We start from the raw sequence: 15,600 nt of genomic DNA, 5'->3' as shown, positions 1-15,600 counted from the left end.
CACTCCAGGTTTCATCCAGAACGGGATAAAAACAGGTGGATGGCAACATGCTTGAGAAAATCCACCAAGGGTGGGCGTCATGCTCAAAACAATTCTCGAACTTTGTTTTTATAACACATTTGTCACTTTGTCAGTATGCATGGAGTAAAACACAGAGATTAAACTTACCTCTCTCCCTTTTTCACACATGAGATGGCCCTCGCTCACCGCTGACTCTCTCCTCGGTGTCCCATCGTCCCAGAGTGTAGAGCACCAGCTCTGTTCCTGTGCCTGTGCGGTCTGCTTCTCTCCATTGTCTCTTCTATTATTCATCACAGGCTGGTGACTGTACATCTGCCGATGTGTGCAGGCTGCTGTGTCCTTGTATTCCTGTGTGCTGTAATAATATACACATCTATGGACTGAATATAAACTCTGCGGTGTGTGATTGGCCTGTACCTTTAACACGTTATCTCTGTCAGTCACACAGCCAGTAAGGGGTCTTGCAGTGATTTTATTGACTGCTCCATCTGGACATGTTTGGAACTCAAGATAAAAATGCACATCTGCAGCCTCTGCACATATGTTACCTCCGTCTGTTGAGCTAATAATTGGATTTGTTACTCACAGTGGAGCTATAATGCATATTTGCACTACAGGACACATTTATATTATGCACTGCAAAAATTTCTGCGTTGTGTCATCTCTGTCTGGCAGTGATTCTTCAGAACTGTGATAAAAGAAAAAAATAAATTTTAAAAATCTGATTTTCACTGAATGAATATGCAGTAGGGCTGAACAAAACGAAAAAACAAACAAACTAAACCCTTTAAACAATTAGAAGGAATGATAACTTTTTAATCTCTTCTCTGAAAAGAATATTGCGTGTGTAACCTCAGGTTGTAGTCCTGTTCTAAATGGACCGTTTCAGTGTCTGCACCAGTAAATAGAGCTGAGCTGCTGCTGTCCCTGCCCCCTTGAGGAAGAAGCCTTTGCATCTACTCTGTTCAGTGACCTGCAGTGAGAAGCCATCAGATAGCTGACACAGACAAATGAATGCGTGACTCCTGAGATTTTTTATCGCTAACTTTCTCTCTTGAGTGATTGTTTTGCATTGAAATACCAACACCACAGCTGTTGTTTATGACCAATGTTAAAGACAACATTGCAGTTATAAAGTTTGGTAGACTATGGCTATGCAATGACTACTAACATGTAGTCCTAATGGTTTCAGTTGCTATTTGATATTGTCTGACAACCGAAATACACATCTGTAAACGAGAGCAGCTTTATTGGGAATGTAGCTGTAATAAATGTGGTGCACAGAGAGCAGGAAAGAAGCAAACAGATGTGAAAAGCTGACACCTGACACAGGTTTGACATGAAGCACAACAGGTGACATGAAAACAGTAACTCAGTCAGTCTTGTTTATTGGTTTGTAATTGTTCTTGAAGTTTTCATCGTCTCTGAACGTTCTTTCACTTCAGTTTCCACAGATCTCTGACTTGTGGGCGTACATTCAAAACTAATGGTCGTGTTCGTACATTGTTTAGCTACGTTGGCTAACACTGAGGAGTTTCCTGCTGTTGTGGGGACAGTACCATCAAAAATACAAGTGACCCACTGGACCTGCAGTTCATTAGATGCTGGGAGTGCATGAAGATGAATGTGTTCACTTTTGCAGCCAGCGGCAGAATGTTGGTGAGCTTTACTCAGGGCTGAAACATTTTAGAATTACCAGAAGCCACTCTAGCAGGTAAATAGATCTGAGGACTTTGAGGCAGTTGCTCATTCTGCATTCTGGGTATCAGTTACCAAGTGTCTATGTAGAAACTAGATAAAAGTCTTTCTGTCTTTTGAAGGGAGGAGGAGGAGCTGGGAGACCATCTAGTGGAGGGGAAGCCAGAGGAATGGCAGCAGTAAGCATTTTCATAATCTCGTCCTTATTCTTTGTTTTGTACTTTTACATTTTTCAAACACGAAACAATAAAAGTGGATTTAACCATATGAGACCTTTAGTTACTTAGTTATTGGATATATTTGCCACACATTGCTGCAGTGTTCTACATTCCCCACAGCAACCAGTAAATTATCATTTATACAACGCACTGCTTCAGTGGCCAGGGGGAAATTTCATGCAAAATGCACACAAAGTCAACATTAATAAGATGGATGATCTATTGGAGATTTTCACCCAAAGTGCACTGCAGCATCACAAACCCATACATTCTTCAGCACCAACAGGCCTGGAGCTTTTTGCCTGTGCACTGAGCACAGACCCCTTCAATACGTCTTTTTTACTGCAATAATCACAGGACTCAATCAATAACAAGACAGTGAAACAAGCTGTGTAGAACTATGCTTTACTGAAAAAAATGCTTTAAAAACAATCATTGTTCTCACATGTTATTACCACCATTGTGCAATGCAACAACATTTCTTTGCTAATAGTTTAGATACAATAAGTAGTCACCTTAAAATTCCATTTATTATGTCTATTATAAGGAAGAACCCAAAACCTCAGAAAAGCTACCCATATATATATATTTTTAAACTTTTACTAGTATCAAAATCACCAGATATACAGTATGTTATTTGCTGTTATACTTTTCATATTAAACAACTTTTTCTCTATCAAGACACATGGATGATAAATGAGTGTTGTACCTTATTGTAATGTCTATCACTCCTACAGTCTCTACAGCATTAGTCTAAAAAAGCTATTCCAAAATGTAATGCTCAGTCAGATGACCTAGAAGTTGATGCAAAGTGAAACAGACATTACATAGACACATTATTTTCCAACCTTCCCAAAATACAATCACAGCCTGACTGGAGGTGTCAGGGCAATCAAAGCAGCATCAATCCATCACTCTCATCAAACTCAATCACGCTCCCAACTGAGCTCTGGCAATCTTCATGGAAAGTGGCAAGAAGCAGCAGGGAGGGCACAACAATGCTTAATAATAATTTGAACTGTCTTCTGTTCTCGATGGGACATGCGGTTTCATTTGGGAAACAACAGGAGAGGGGAGGCGAAGATCAGTCTCTTGATTTGTGTAATTATGTTCTCAGGAAATGGAAATGGCTGCTTCAGTGAACCAAGTCAAACGGAGTGTTTTCGCTTGCTCAGTCAGCTACACTGCAATGAATCTGTACAGGACCTCATTAAAGAGTCTTGACATCTGAGATAAGAGTTATCTTTCCGTGTCTAAGGTTTGTTTTTTTCTCTGAAAGTTGCCAGCACCCAAAAAAGATTGCCAAGGCTACATGACTCTTTGCTTGACTCCTTTAAACAAACATGACTGAGGTCTATGGCTTCGTCCAAAGCCCATATGTAAAGCTGAGATTAAATTTGCTGGGCTGTTGAAAGCATGTTTCACATCAATACATGGCTTTCCACGGCAGAACTCAGGCAGGTGCAAGGTGACAACAAAGTTTACAAGAATAGCCTTGAAATCTGCCCTTTCAGCCTCTCTGTTTCCATTATAGGATCCAACAACTTGGAGTGCAATGCTAACACTCAACAAAATATAGTAGCTACTGGACATAAATCCAGTTCTATGAGCATGTAGGAAATAGATCAACAGAGGTTTGTTATGTTAGCTTGTATGGTACATTTTACATTGCTGATGACGATGTTAAAGTGGAGAAGACTGCTTTGCGATGAGGACATTGGGAGGTCAGAAAAATGGCGCCTTTTGTCCTCCCTGAAGTTCTACAAACTGCATTTTTCTTCTCCAATCAGCAATGAGACCTACACAGCAGCTTTTCAGAGCAGCTCAGAAGTACCGAGCCTGGAGTAGGCATGTGTTCCTCCCCGAAATCGATCCTGTCAGAGGTTCTACAGGGGCGGCTCTTGTGGTCAGAACACACACAAAGGTTAAGGCTGCACGAAATTGGCTTAATGCAAATGTTGCTCTGCATCTGCTGCTGAGTGTGTAGAATGTACCATGCAACCTGTAACTAACAATGTTCTTTTATGTTAATTTTCAGTTGCCCCAGTGCACCAAAAAGCATGGATCAATACAGCCTTAGACATCTAAGATCCTTCACCTGCAGCCTGACTGCATCTGATTAAGGAGACATCACTTAAATCACCACGGGAGCCGATCAGAACTTCGCCACATTCAAATCCACATCTGATGAATATAGAAATGTTAAGAATGTGGTAATCCATCAAATCAAAAGGTGCTCTGTGGTGTGGCCTTCACTCAAATGCACAGTAGTAGAAGAGAAAGCAGAGGAGTCTTGTCGGATTAGTGGAGCCGAGCAGAGAGCATCCTGCACTCTGCAGTGTCTGTCTTTGTTTCTGTGCATCAGCCACAGCACGGTAAATCAATAGTCATTAAGATCCAAAGGTATTACAGACTAATACAACACCTTAAACAATGGTCCCTATCTCGTACACACAAATATACAAGTTGAAATAACCACACAGAAATTCTCTTACACAGAATATTGCTACAGGAGAAAGATTGCGGGAGAGTAGGTGATGCTTAAACATACCAACAGGAAGAGAAGTCATGAATGTACAACACTTATAAAGATCAGATCTACCTTGAAGCAAGGAGGTCACTGCACACAAAAGGTAGCAATGATCTCACAGAATAAATCCAAGCAGTCAGGATATAATGCACAACCAAAGGGAACCTTAAAAAGGCCTAAGTTTGAATACACATTACATTAACTTTGATGTTATGTTGTATAAACACTCTTAATGAGCAAGACTAGCCAGATTGTACAAGATTAATATAAAATACTGTAAAAGCCAAAATTTGAATAATGTCAGAGTCTCAAGTAATAGCTGGAGGTTTGTCCAGCATAGACAGTTAAAGGCTGGGTGAAAAACTGAGGAGAGGTGGAATTATCTGTCCTAGATCACATGATAAATTCAGCATTAAGTACATTTCCACAGCACTAACTCACATCAGTGCATTAACAATGTCCCACAGCTTCTACTTTGCCATTTTTGGAGTAAATTAAAGTTGGTGTCAGTCATAATCGGCACACCCAACAGGAGGTTTATACACTTCTTTTTGTGACAAAGCGTCTGTGCAGAAAGTGTTGAGCTTTACATATTCAGAAAAAAACAACAAAAATAAACCAAGAAAGACCCAAAAACAGAAAAGTGGAAACTACCAATAAATAAATGAAAATGGTTTGCAGTACAAAGTACATTATGTCCTATTTATCATAATAACAGGAAAAACTGGACAAAGTTTAGAGTTTACATTGACTGCAAATAGCATAGTTGAAAAATACAAAGGTAGTTAATGAGAAAATGGGGGGGGGGGGACTTTATATAAAAGATCCCCTTACAAATGATTACCTGGTTCTCTCTGCGGTTGAGGTAATTCAAGGGCTCAGACACTATTTGAGAATTTACAGTATGGATACATGTTACAAACCCAGAGTAGCTAGCAATTAAACGAGCAGTAATTTTGGGAAAGCTAGTAATTTTTTAAATTCATACTATAACAAAACCTTCATTGTTATAGTTGTTCTAGCAATTGATCTTAATTACTGTGATACGTGCTGCTTAATGGTGTAAAAATAAGTTGGCAGCACTGATGTTTAAGCATTTTTATACAACACAAGCACAGACAGAAAACAGAAATCAAATAAATACAGGAGAACATTGCATTCACTAAAGAAACCAACTTTAAAGACTTTATCTCAGTGGTTTATGCCACTAATAGTGATTTATTATCTTGATGCAATGAGAACAGATCTAATAATTAGGATATCCGGATGTCGGCATTTTGAAAATCATTTTCTGAGTAACAAAATATCTTTAGCTCGGTCGTCAATTTCAAGCAAACCCTGCTGAGGAATCACAGGAAAAGACACTGAAGAAGTAGCCTGAGAATAATCAGGTTTGAACATTTTCTATAGTATCACAGTCATTCAGAGAGAGTTTTCAGTACAAATGAAGAACTGCTAATAAGAAACTCTGCAGGTGTAATTAACCAGGCTGTGAACAAATAAAGGCTAAAGAAACAAGACTTGCGTTGTAGTCCCCAGTTTGACTCATAAAATCCATAGCAACATATACTATGGTGCCTAATTAATTTCAAAACCTGTGCACATAAAAATCATGCAGATGCAAAAGAGAGGAGGAAAACCATTGTCGCAAAGAAACATTTCTGCTCTGCATGCGCAAATCTCGTTTCTGATGGGGATATCGATCAAGTCCAGTCAAGTTGTTGAGCTGACTTCTGGGACTTTGGAGGCAGAACAGTGGTTAATAATTGGTCTGTTTTGATTGGTCTGACCCTCTGATAGACGTCCTCAGATCTTGTACTTAAATAAAAGTAACAATTTGACAATGTAAAATCAGTTCATTATTTTATTTTTATTAAAGTAAAAGTGCAAGAGTATTAATATCAATATATACTTAAAGAATCAAAAGTAAAATTGGTCAATGTTTGGAATGGTCAATTTATTATTGATATATATATATATTGATATATTGTATATTGTATTAATTAATGCATTCATGTGTTCATCATTTTATTTTGCAGCTGGTAAAGATGAACTTGATTTTACTATTTACTGCTGGCTAGTTTGGGTAATTCCTTTTTTTACATTATATTTTTAATTATTAGTGTGAATATGCAAAGTAATGTAGTAAAGTAGTTATAGATAAAAATTATTAAATACATGTAGAGTAAAAAGCACAATATTTGCCCCTGAACTGTCGAGTTACTGCAATAATCAAGCAAGACAACTCACATAACAAAACAAAGGAGTGACAGGTACACATCTGTTTTTTACATGCACAGGTTTGAAAGTAACTGAACACAATAAAGGTTTACATCTTTTCACACAAGCGAAGAATTTTAACCTCTAATGTAACATTTTCCAAAGTACTCTGTTGAACAGCCATGTTCGTCAGCGACATTCAACCAAGGAGCTGTTAAAAGTGTGAGTCAGCAGTGATGACCGACAGCCACCTTAACCTTTTCTTATAACAATGACATCCGGATATCAGAATTATCAGCTAGTAAGTCATATTTAGGAGTTTTTTTTTCTTTTGTGAATGCTCAGCGCTTCTCCACAGATATAATTTAAATACAGAGAAAACAAACATCAGCCCACTCTCATAAGAGGAGTCAGATAATGCAAACAGTGTCAGTGTTGCTGAGTAAAATCAAATGTACTGTAGTTCATGTGTTCTTCATCCATCTAAAGGGCTTCAGTCAAAAAACAGTTCAGCCTTGTTGGATCAAAATTCATAACCTCTCACTTTCCCCTTGGGGATCAATAAAGTGTAACGGACTTCTGATTCTGATTCTGATTTGACACACGTCCTCTGATTATTTCCCTCAGTAAAAAACTGTTAGACTATAAAACATTCAGACAGTTACTAGCTGCTATTCTCACCAGCTTTAAGGAGATGATACAAATGCCTTCATGTCCCATTTTGGACTGTAACTCCTCTTACAGAACTCAGTGTTCTCATGGATGCATTAAGATGAATAGTGTTGGCATTTGAATTGTCCATCTGCATCCTGCCGCCTAAGAGCTACTCAGAATGCTCCAGTGCCATGAGCACTTCTTCCAGCTCAGTTGACCTGCATGGATCAGGAAGCAGCAACAACACATGACGTGAATGTACTGTAAATAAGCATTGAGAGGGGTCAGTCACCCAAAGTCTCAGCACAAACGTGGCTATAGGAAGCATATATGGGTGAACAATAACTCGTGTTCCTATCCTATATAGAAATCCTTCCCCTGAACCAATCCTGAAGTTTCATCTAAATCCAAACGCTAATCGTCCTTCCACATCCAAACTACAATGAAGAGCAAACACAGGCTTCACTTCCTCCTCATCTTTCATATCTCTGTGAGAACATTTGGTCTGAAGCTGCATATTTGCAGAGGGGAGGAGGAGGAGGAGGGTGTATAATGAAGAGCATGGCCACCTCAGCACAAGCTGGAGATAAAGCAATGTAAATGTCACTCATCCTGTCCGACTCTACACTTGTTCAATATCGACACTAGCAGGTACACCGTTCCAAATTAGATACAAGTTTTAAAACAGCGCTCTCCCCGAAAACATTTACTGTTAGTTTAAAACAACTTTGTGTTAGTCATCTAGCCTTTTTGTGAGTATTTTTGGCTCTGCAGTACACTGGAGTGAGCCCTTACTTTAGAAAAATAGAATTACTTTTTAATAAATACAAGTTCGGCCAATAATACAGCACAAAGCAAATTCTGCTGTTTCTGTTCAGAATGAAGCCTGCTGGAAACTAGACTTAACTGCAACAAAAGTCAGTGTTCAGGATTTAAAGACACCGGCATTCATCTGGGTAAAGACTAGTTAAAAGACACAATCAAGCTGCATGATGGGAAATGTAGGAGCTAGTGTTTTTGGATGCTGATCCACAGTAAAACAATTAAAAATCAGCACAACTTCACTTAGCTGCTTCGCTTTTGACTGTTCTTTTTTAATCTGTCTGGCTTAAATCCTTCAATTTAAGAAAAAAAGTGCAACACTACATCAGTGGAGTATAGGTTTAACATCTTTTTTGTTAATGTTGACAAAATACATGTCACCTCAGCCATAACAGAATCATTTAAAATAGATAATACCAAAAATGTGTATGGCAAAGACAGCATTTAGAGATACCATGAAATCTTGTTTTTCACTTAATGATCGCACTGGTTTTAAGAGTTTATTAACACAGAAGAGAAACTTGGTGGTGAGGAGAAACAATATTTTAAAGGAAAGTCTCTCCTCTGCAACTCTCTTGCTACTTTGAGTGATTCAAGTTAAGTCTTAAAGAAAAGAAACACTTGAAAAACATGTATGTATTGTTGTCTAAGTCTTATGTAATGTTAAGTGTACAGTGTCATAGTCTCCACCTGCAGCCTCTTGACAGGGTAACTATGCAAGTAAGCTATGGACACACATGCAATACTAACACACACAAAAAAGGCTTAGCATTCACGAACCAACAGCTCAAGAAAGAATGGCTGGTGTTGGCTCAGCAGGTCAAACATAATGCTGTAATGTTATGAACCAAGCATGGATACATTTGTCTGTTTGGCTACAGCTGACTCGAAAGACTATGAAAATTTAAAAAAAAAGCTCTGCCCTACGCACACGAGTAACGATATGACATCCCTGACAGTCATAACGTTTCACTGAAAGATGACTGTGTGGAGTATGAAGGCCTTTGATCCTGATCTACAGTATGTTGTACAGTAGAAAACAAGGGATTCAACCTGAGTTAATACAACAGTCTGTACGAAATACTAATACATTTATTTGAAGTTTAAAAAAAAAAAAAAAAAAGCTGTGTTAAATAGACAACTTTAATATTAAATAAGACTAATTCAGTGTCTAGATTTTCACATGATAGCATGGAAAGAGATGCTGGAAATCTATTCTCTAATGCTTCTGCAAGCACTTTTCTATGTACATATGAGCTCTAATTCCTTAGTAAATAATTTCCACAAGTGACAAAGAAAATACCTCCATCCTTGTTAGCCTCCATCTTAAAAGAACAGATAGGTTGGCTAAAGGCAAGGCAAAAAAAAATAAATCTGTCACTGTCTAAACTCAAAAAGTAAGAGTTCTTTCTTTGCTCTGCTGTCACTCTTGTCCAACATCCTCTCTGAATGCAGAACTCTAACTCTAGTTATCGTCTCTGACACATTTAGGCTAGGATGATGAGTCACCCGCTTCTTCCCCGTTTTTCCTCTCTTTTCTCAGAGAGAAAGGCAGAAAGTGACAATGGATAGGGGAGAAGAGGTACACCGCCGGCTGAAGCTACAGGGCCACACCGCGTGGCTTCAGAAGGGCTTAAAAAAACAGACCTAACTGCTCTGCTGCTGCTCCAGCTCTGCCTCAGAGGAGGTCCAGGAACCGCTCAGAAGGGTGGGGGCTCCTTCAACCAAACACCCTTACACCGTACAGCAGGAGGCTCAGACTCGCAACAACTGGCCAACAAGCCAACAGAACACCGGGTGATGTCACAAGAGGTCGTCGTAGTCCAGCAGCTTGGAGTGCTGACGGCTTTTCCAAAGGCGGAACAGACGGAAGTCAAAGTACATCTCGATCATCTCTTTGCCTGCAGACAGACGCAAACAAAAGAAACAAGGTTACAGCAACGGCACATACTGTGAGGGTAAACCTGACCTCAGCCAACATGTCTGAGTCATCACATCGTACTCGGCCTGCTATCATCATCCTGAGCTCACTTCTGTGCATTAGCGGCTTGGCTTTGCATGTTGTAGGCTATTTACTATAAGGCCCCATTTACACGTAGCAAAAACGGTGCTATTTCAATGTGTTTGGGCCTTTGGTTTACACGTAAATGAAGCTACAAGTCACCCAACAGGATCATGTCTCCAGTCACAGTGGAGATTTGGAAAAATTCCGTCTTTACTTTTGCATGTAGACAGGAGGAAACGGAGTTTGACGTCACATTATGCGACAAAGGCGTCATCAGCGTCATATGTGTGCGACCCATGTTTACAATTTGGCCACTGTGATAGAAAGTCAAAATTTTTAAGTATTTGTACTTATTTTGAACTCTAACATCACATTTAGGAGTAGCTCCACTTTTCTGTCGGTCCAATCAAACGACCCTAGGGCCGTTATCGCTGAAGTAACAGGAAGTAATTCGTGCCATTCGTTGTTGTGTTTTTTTCTAGGATTCTGATTGGCTAGCATGACTTTATGCTTCTCATAACACTGCCCCCTATAGGTTTGGCTCATATCAGCTCTTAAAGACTTGTTTATGCGGGTTTGTGTAAACAAAGATTTTTTTGAAAACGATCTGGTGTGACCAATGTTGTTTTTGAAAACATAGATCTGTTTTTGTAAATACCCGGCGATGTGTAAATGTGACCTACATCATAAATGTGTCACTGATGATGTTTTTCTTTTAGCAGGTAAATCTGTTTGGATGTTTCAATTTGAACTCGTGGATTATTTATTACTTTTGTGATCATTTGGAAATTCTGAATCACAAAATGGAAAAATAAATAAATAAAAAATCTTTCGCCATTCTTTTCTGCATCCATAACACACACACACACACACACACAGCTTGATATAATCAGTGTATAGGCAAATAGCTTCAAATCAATCAAATAGTTGGCGTGAGAACAGCTGATAAAACACAGTCAAGCTGTGACTCTGAGAGTGCATTAGTATTTTTTAAGTAGAGGTCAGTGACTTCATAGTCATGCAAAAAACTATACAAGGTATTTAAAAAATTAAGTTAGGTCTTTGGCCCATTTTTGAATTTCCTATTTTTATTTTTTGACTTGAATTTACAAAAAAACAAAGTTTTTTTTTTTAGTGTAGAATGTATCAATTAATAACAAAATAACAAATAGACTTTTCAATATCGAATGAAAACAGAACAAATGATCTAGGGATGCACATATGCTTTTTCTGCAGCTGGGAAGTTCAACACAGACAAACTTCAGCTGGGACATGAAACATACTTACACTATTTAAAAATCTATTGAATTGCTCAGACTGGCTTTCTGTACTCAGATATATTGTTGCTGCACAAATGTTCTGTGCTTCAGTTTGAGAGCATTTCCTGTCTCACACACTGCCTCTGTTTGCTTGTCAAACTTCTGCTTTCAGATTTATGCTCTCGCTCTGTAATCTCTGAACAACATCTCCTCTACAGTCAATCGGATGGCAGCTATGGCGTTGACCAATGAAGTCATGGCTGCCTTCTTGTTTTACTCCTTACAGTGTTTTCAGCTGAATAAAGAGGGGGACGTTACTCCATCAAAAGGGGCATGGCATGGGGGAAAAAAAACCCTGAGAAGACAGTGTTCACAACATCAGATGTTCTTTTTACATGAGGTGACTGCGGGATGTGGGCTGTGCTACAGACTCCTTTACTGCACTTGTAGTGAATCAGCGTTGTTTGGTTCACTCAGTTTAACTTGCAGGAGTAGTAGGCAGAAGTATATCCTTTAACATGTGTAACTACAGAGGAAATGAATTCATCATTACTGGGTGTGAGTTCATAGAGTCTCTCAACATCTTTACTGCAAAAATGACTCACACAATGTAATTGCCAAGAATTACATCTTCTGCTCAAACGTAGTGAAAAACATTCTGAACTTCACCAGCCTGACATGTAGTTAAACAGCGTGCTGTATGTAATATATAGGAAGCTTTAGTAACTGTACCTTAGGGAACAAGGAGTGAATGTTTTTCTCATGTTCTGTGTATACAGCATCATACACATCCAATCAGGCTGATGGAAACTCGCTTAATGATTGTCAGAGTATTGATGGGATATTGACATGTCATCAAATTTACTGGCACTAGTGGGACTCCAGCAGGAGAAGGATGTGGGTCACAGGAGTGTCGTCATTGATTTTGTGTCGTTGTGTCATCAGTCATTGCTTTTACATTGTTAGGTAAAAATAAAACACAAAACACAGAAAAAACAAAACACTTCAGTGATCCTGGATCAGTAGTAAAGCGTCCTTTACTTTACGGAGGCACAATACTGAAAAGTTGAATGGTTTTTGGAAGGTTTTTAATGTTAAAAAAAAATCATCAGTTATTACACCTCTAGAGGTCTTCATGTTTTTAAACACGTTCAACCTGCAAGAAAAATTGTAAGGTTTGATCAAATACTTCCTTTGAGTGATTTAACCTGGATATAACATTAAAACACTAATTGTAGCCATCAGTGTATACTCTAAGTGAAATTACAGCCTTTTCACATCAACAACAGACAGATTTAAAGAAGAGCAACAAACACATGACATCATGCATCATGGTGGGCTGACATTTAATATGTTAACATTATTATGTTAATATGGGCTAACGGGTCAGATGCACCACTCTCTTGTTTCCCAGCACTGAGGCATATTAACTGCTCAGAAAAGCAGCAATCGTTTGACACTTGCTCTCTATACTGGCACATTTTGACTAGTGTCTCCTGACTGTTCTTGTGATTGCTTTGTGTGCTGTGGGCACTGACAATAAATATTACAGTGCAGCAAGACACACAAATGTGTTGCACATAAGACCTGCAGTCTTGATCATGTGTTGTGTGGGGGAGTCAGAATTAGCTGTGTTCTTGTTGCTGACTTCAGGTTCTGGCTGAGAAAGAGCCGAAACTGTTTTCTGGGGCACAATGGTACTGCTATAAAATGAAACCAGCATCTTTTTAGTCTTTTGGAAGATTTTAATAATTTTTTGTCTCTACACCTCAATATCACAATTAACTAACTAGCAGCAAATAAGGCATTGGTGTCTCCACTAAATATTTGCATTGGGTGGTTAATATTTGTATTGATTGTTGTCAGTGTTATTTCTGTCTTTTTTCTCTGTTCAAACAGGTAGTATGACTTTCCTGATATAAAAAACCAACACTTCTGTAATTTTCTTCCACTGGTGCTCTTCTCGTCAAACAGTACAACAGTCCTTTGCGTCCAGCTAATGTTTCTACCTTTTTAGCCGTGGTTCCATTACACTGCTGCTTTGGTCTCCAGTGTTGGAACCAGTTTGTTGTGCTGCCACGTATAACCCAAACTAAGCTTTTTGCTAATTTTACACATTTAACACATTTTCATGTTCGTTCTGTGTGAGACTTTGTAAAAGTGAACCTTTTTCTCATCACTGGAATAAAAAGACTGCCTTTTTTAATCGTCCTTAGCAGCTGTTCAGTGTGTGTTTGACTAGTAAAGCTCTCAGCAACAGCTCAGGCTACTGTCGTGACTCCAGAGGATAATTTCTGCTCGCGCTGCTGTTGTTTGAGAGGAAGCACTGAGGAGGAGGTGCTTTTCATACCGTGCCTAATGAAAGATTCTAATTAAATCACGAAGTTTGATTTATCGCACACATGTGAAAACAAAGTTGCAAGCTCAGGTTATCCTTTGTTCATATGTTAATCATGTATTCATAGGTAGTTACTTGTTACTTATATGTTTAATCATTTTTAGAGAAACAAAAGTGTTTTTTATTTTGGGTTAAAGCTGACTACTGCTCCAAGTTTGCATGTATGTATTTTCTATCGTAGAGACCTCAGACCCTTATAAAGGATGGAACCCCAGTATGAAGAAGTTGCTTTTTCAACATATGGAGAGTAGACTTATTGTTTCTCATACTGTGGAGTAGACTTTCTTAAGGTGAACTTGCTGAACCATTCAAAATGAGCCAGTGGTTAAGAAATTTGTGTTCATCGTCGTACTATAAATAAGCTGTCACTCTTGTGCTGGACAATCTGGACAAATTTTGCCACCCTCCCTCTTGCAATATATTAAAACTAACCAATGACCAGCATAATGTTGTTTTTTTTTTATATATATGTTTTTAGGTGATAAGTGTCATGGTAGGTCTGTAGCTGTGAATGCTTTGATCATGTGGCTGCATAATATCCCCCTAGGGACAAAAAAAAAAAAAGGATCTCCGCCGAGTTAAAACGTGCTGTGAGGTTAAAGTGAAGGCACCAATACATTAAGAAATCACTTTTCAAAGTCAGAATCACAACACTGATACACTTACCATATAGAGTGATTTTATGGCCAACAATTTTTGTTTTAGCAAAAGAGCCTTCACGCTAATGAATTCAAATCCAATACCTTTGGATCGACGACCTAGAAAACATAAATACTTAACTGTGCTCAAGGCAATGCATGTGCACTTAGTTAACTATTCAATATGCAGAAGGCGAGCTGCACGTTAAAAGTTGACCTGAAAACGCATCGAAAAAATAAGAGAGGAGGGCAGATTGGAATTGTGCAGCGGCTGGCTCTAATCACATTTAAGGGCTGATCTCTGACCTGTCACATTTCTTTTTTCTTTTCTATTCAACAGAACATCTCAACAGAAAGTGCTGAATGTCCTTTCACAGCATTACAGGTTGTATGTGTGCCGAGTAAAAAAGACAAAGGTGTAGACAAAGCACAGTGTGGTGGGTCAATAGAGGAGGGCAAAACACACAGAGGCGATAATGACGTTTTAATAGGAAAATAATTAGCATGGCATCAATAGATGTCAGGAAAATGACTGATGAGGGATGTGTGCAGAGCTCAGTAGAGTTCACACCTGTATGTTTGCTCACACTCCCTAATGTTCTCACATCATCGCTGAGCAGCTTACTGGCATTGATTAATGTACACTATTAAGATTCAGCTGGAGTACTGCAGACTCCCGATAGCGGCAAATCAATCCAAATATTGCATGTATGTTTTTTAATGTTTTTTGCATGTTGTAGGGAACGAATCTTCTGTAGCACAGGGGGAATAAGTGTGTGTTATCTGCGAAGAGGCAGCAGAAAGCCATTAACAGAGCTTGAGTGAAACTAAAGACTAAATGTGCGTATAGCGCTCTTACCTTGTGCCGACAGCTCTAGTGGGGACTTGAATTCGACTGAGGAGGGTCTCATCAGCCTCTTCAGAGTCTGAATAAGCTGCAGGGAAAGAGGGAGCGATAGGGAGAAACAGTTACAGAGAGAGAGAACATTTCGTTCCAAATGCCATCAGGCATTGTGAAATGAAAACAAAGAAGAAATGATGCAGAGATAGGTCTGTGTGCAGAGAGCTGGTGGAAGCCCTACAGAGCCTTGATCCTGTCCAAGCAGTGCTGCAGCAGAATGTATGTGAAAAAGGTCA

At 38.9% G+C, this 15,600-nt stretch overlaps 1 protein-coding gene across 1 annotated transcript in view; it reads right to left on the bottom strand.

Annotated features, from left to right (window-relative positions):
• Positions 1-9,966: 9,966 nt before the first annotated feature.
• Positions 9,967-15,600, bottom strand: part of nsmfb (NMDA receptor synaptonuclear signaling and neuronal migration factor b) — a 72,454-nt gene continuing 66,820 nt past the window's right edge. Inside the window, exons 14-15 of the mRNA XM_008280605.1 lie at positions 15,323-15,398; positions 9,967-10,064 (exon numbers count right to left, since the gene is read on the bottom strand). Coding sequence (XP_008278827.1) covers positions 9,967-10,064; positions 15,323-15,398 — 174 coding nt within the window. The remainder of the gene's footprint in view (positions 10,065-15,322; positions 15,399-15,600) is intronic.

The sequence above is a fragment of the Stegastes partitus genome, unplaced genomic scaffold, assembly GCF_000690725.1.
Source record: "Stegastes partitus isolate 25-593 unplaced genomic scaffold, Stegastes_partitus-1.0.2 Scaffold202, whole genome shotgun sequence".
NCBI lineage: Eukaryota > Metazoa > Chordata > Actinopteri > Pomacentridae > Stegastes > Stegastes partitus.
Note: the sequence above shows the minus strand (reverse complement) of the source record. Positions and strands in the feature narration are given on the sequence as shown.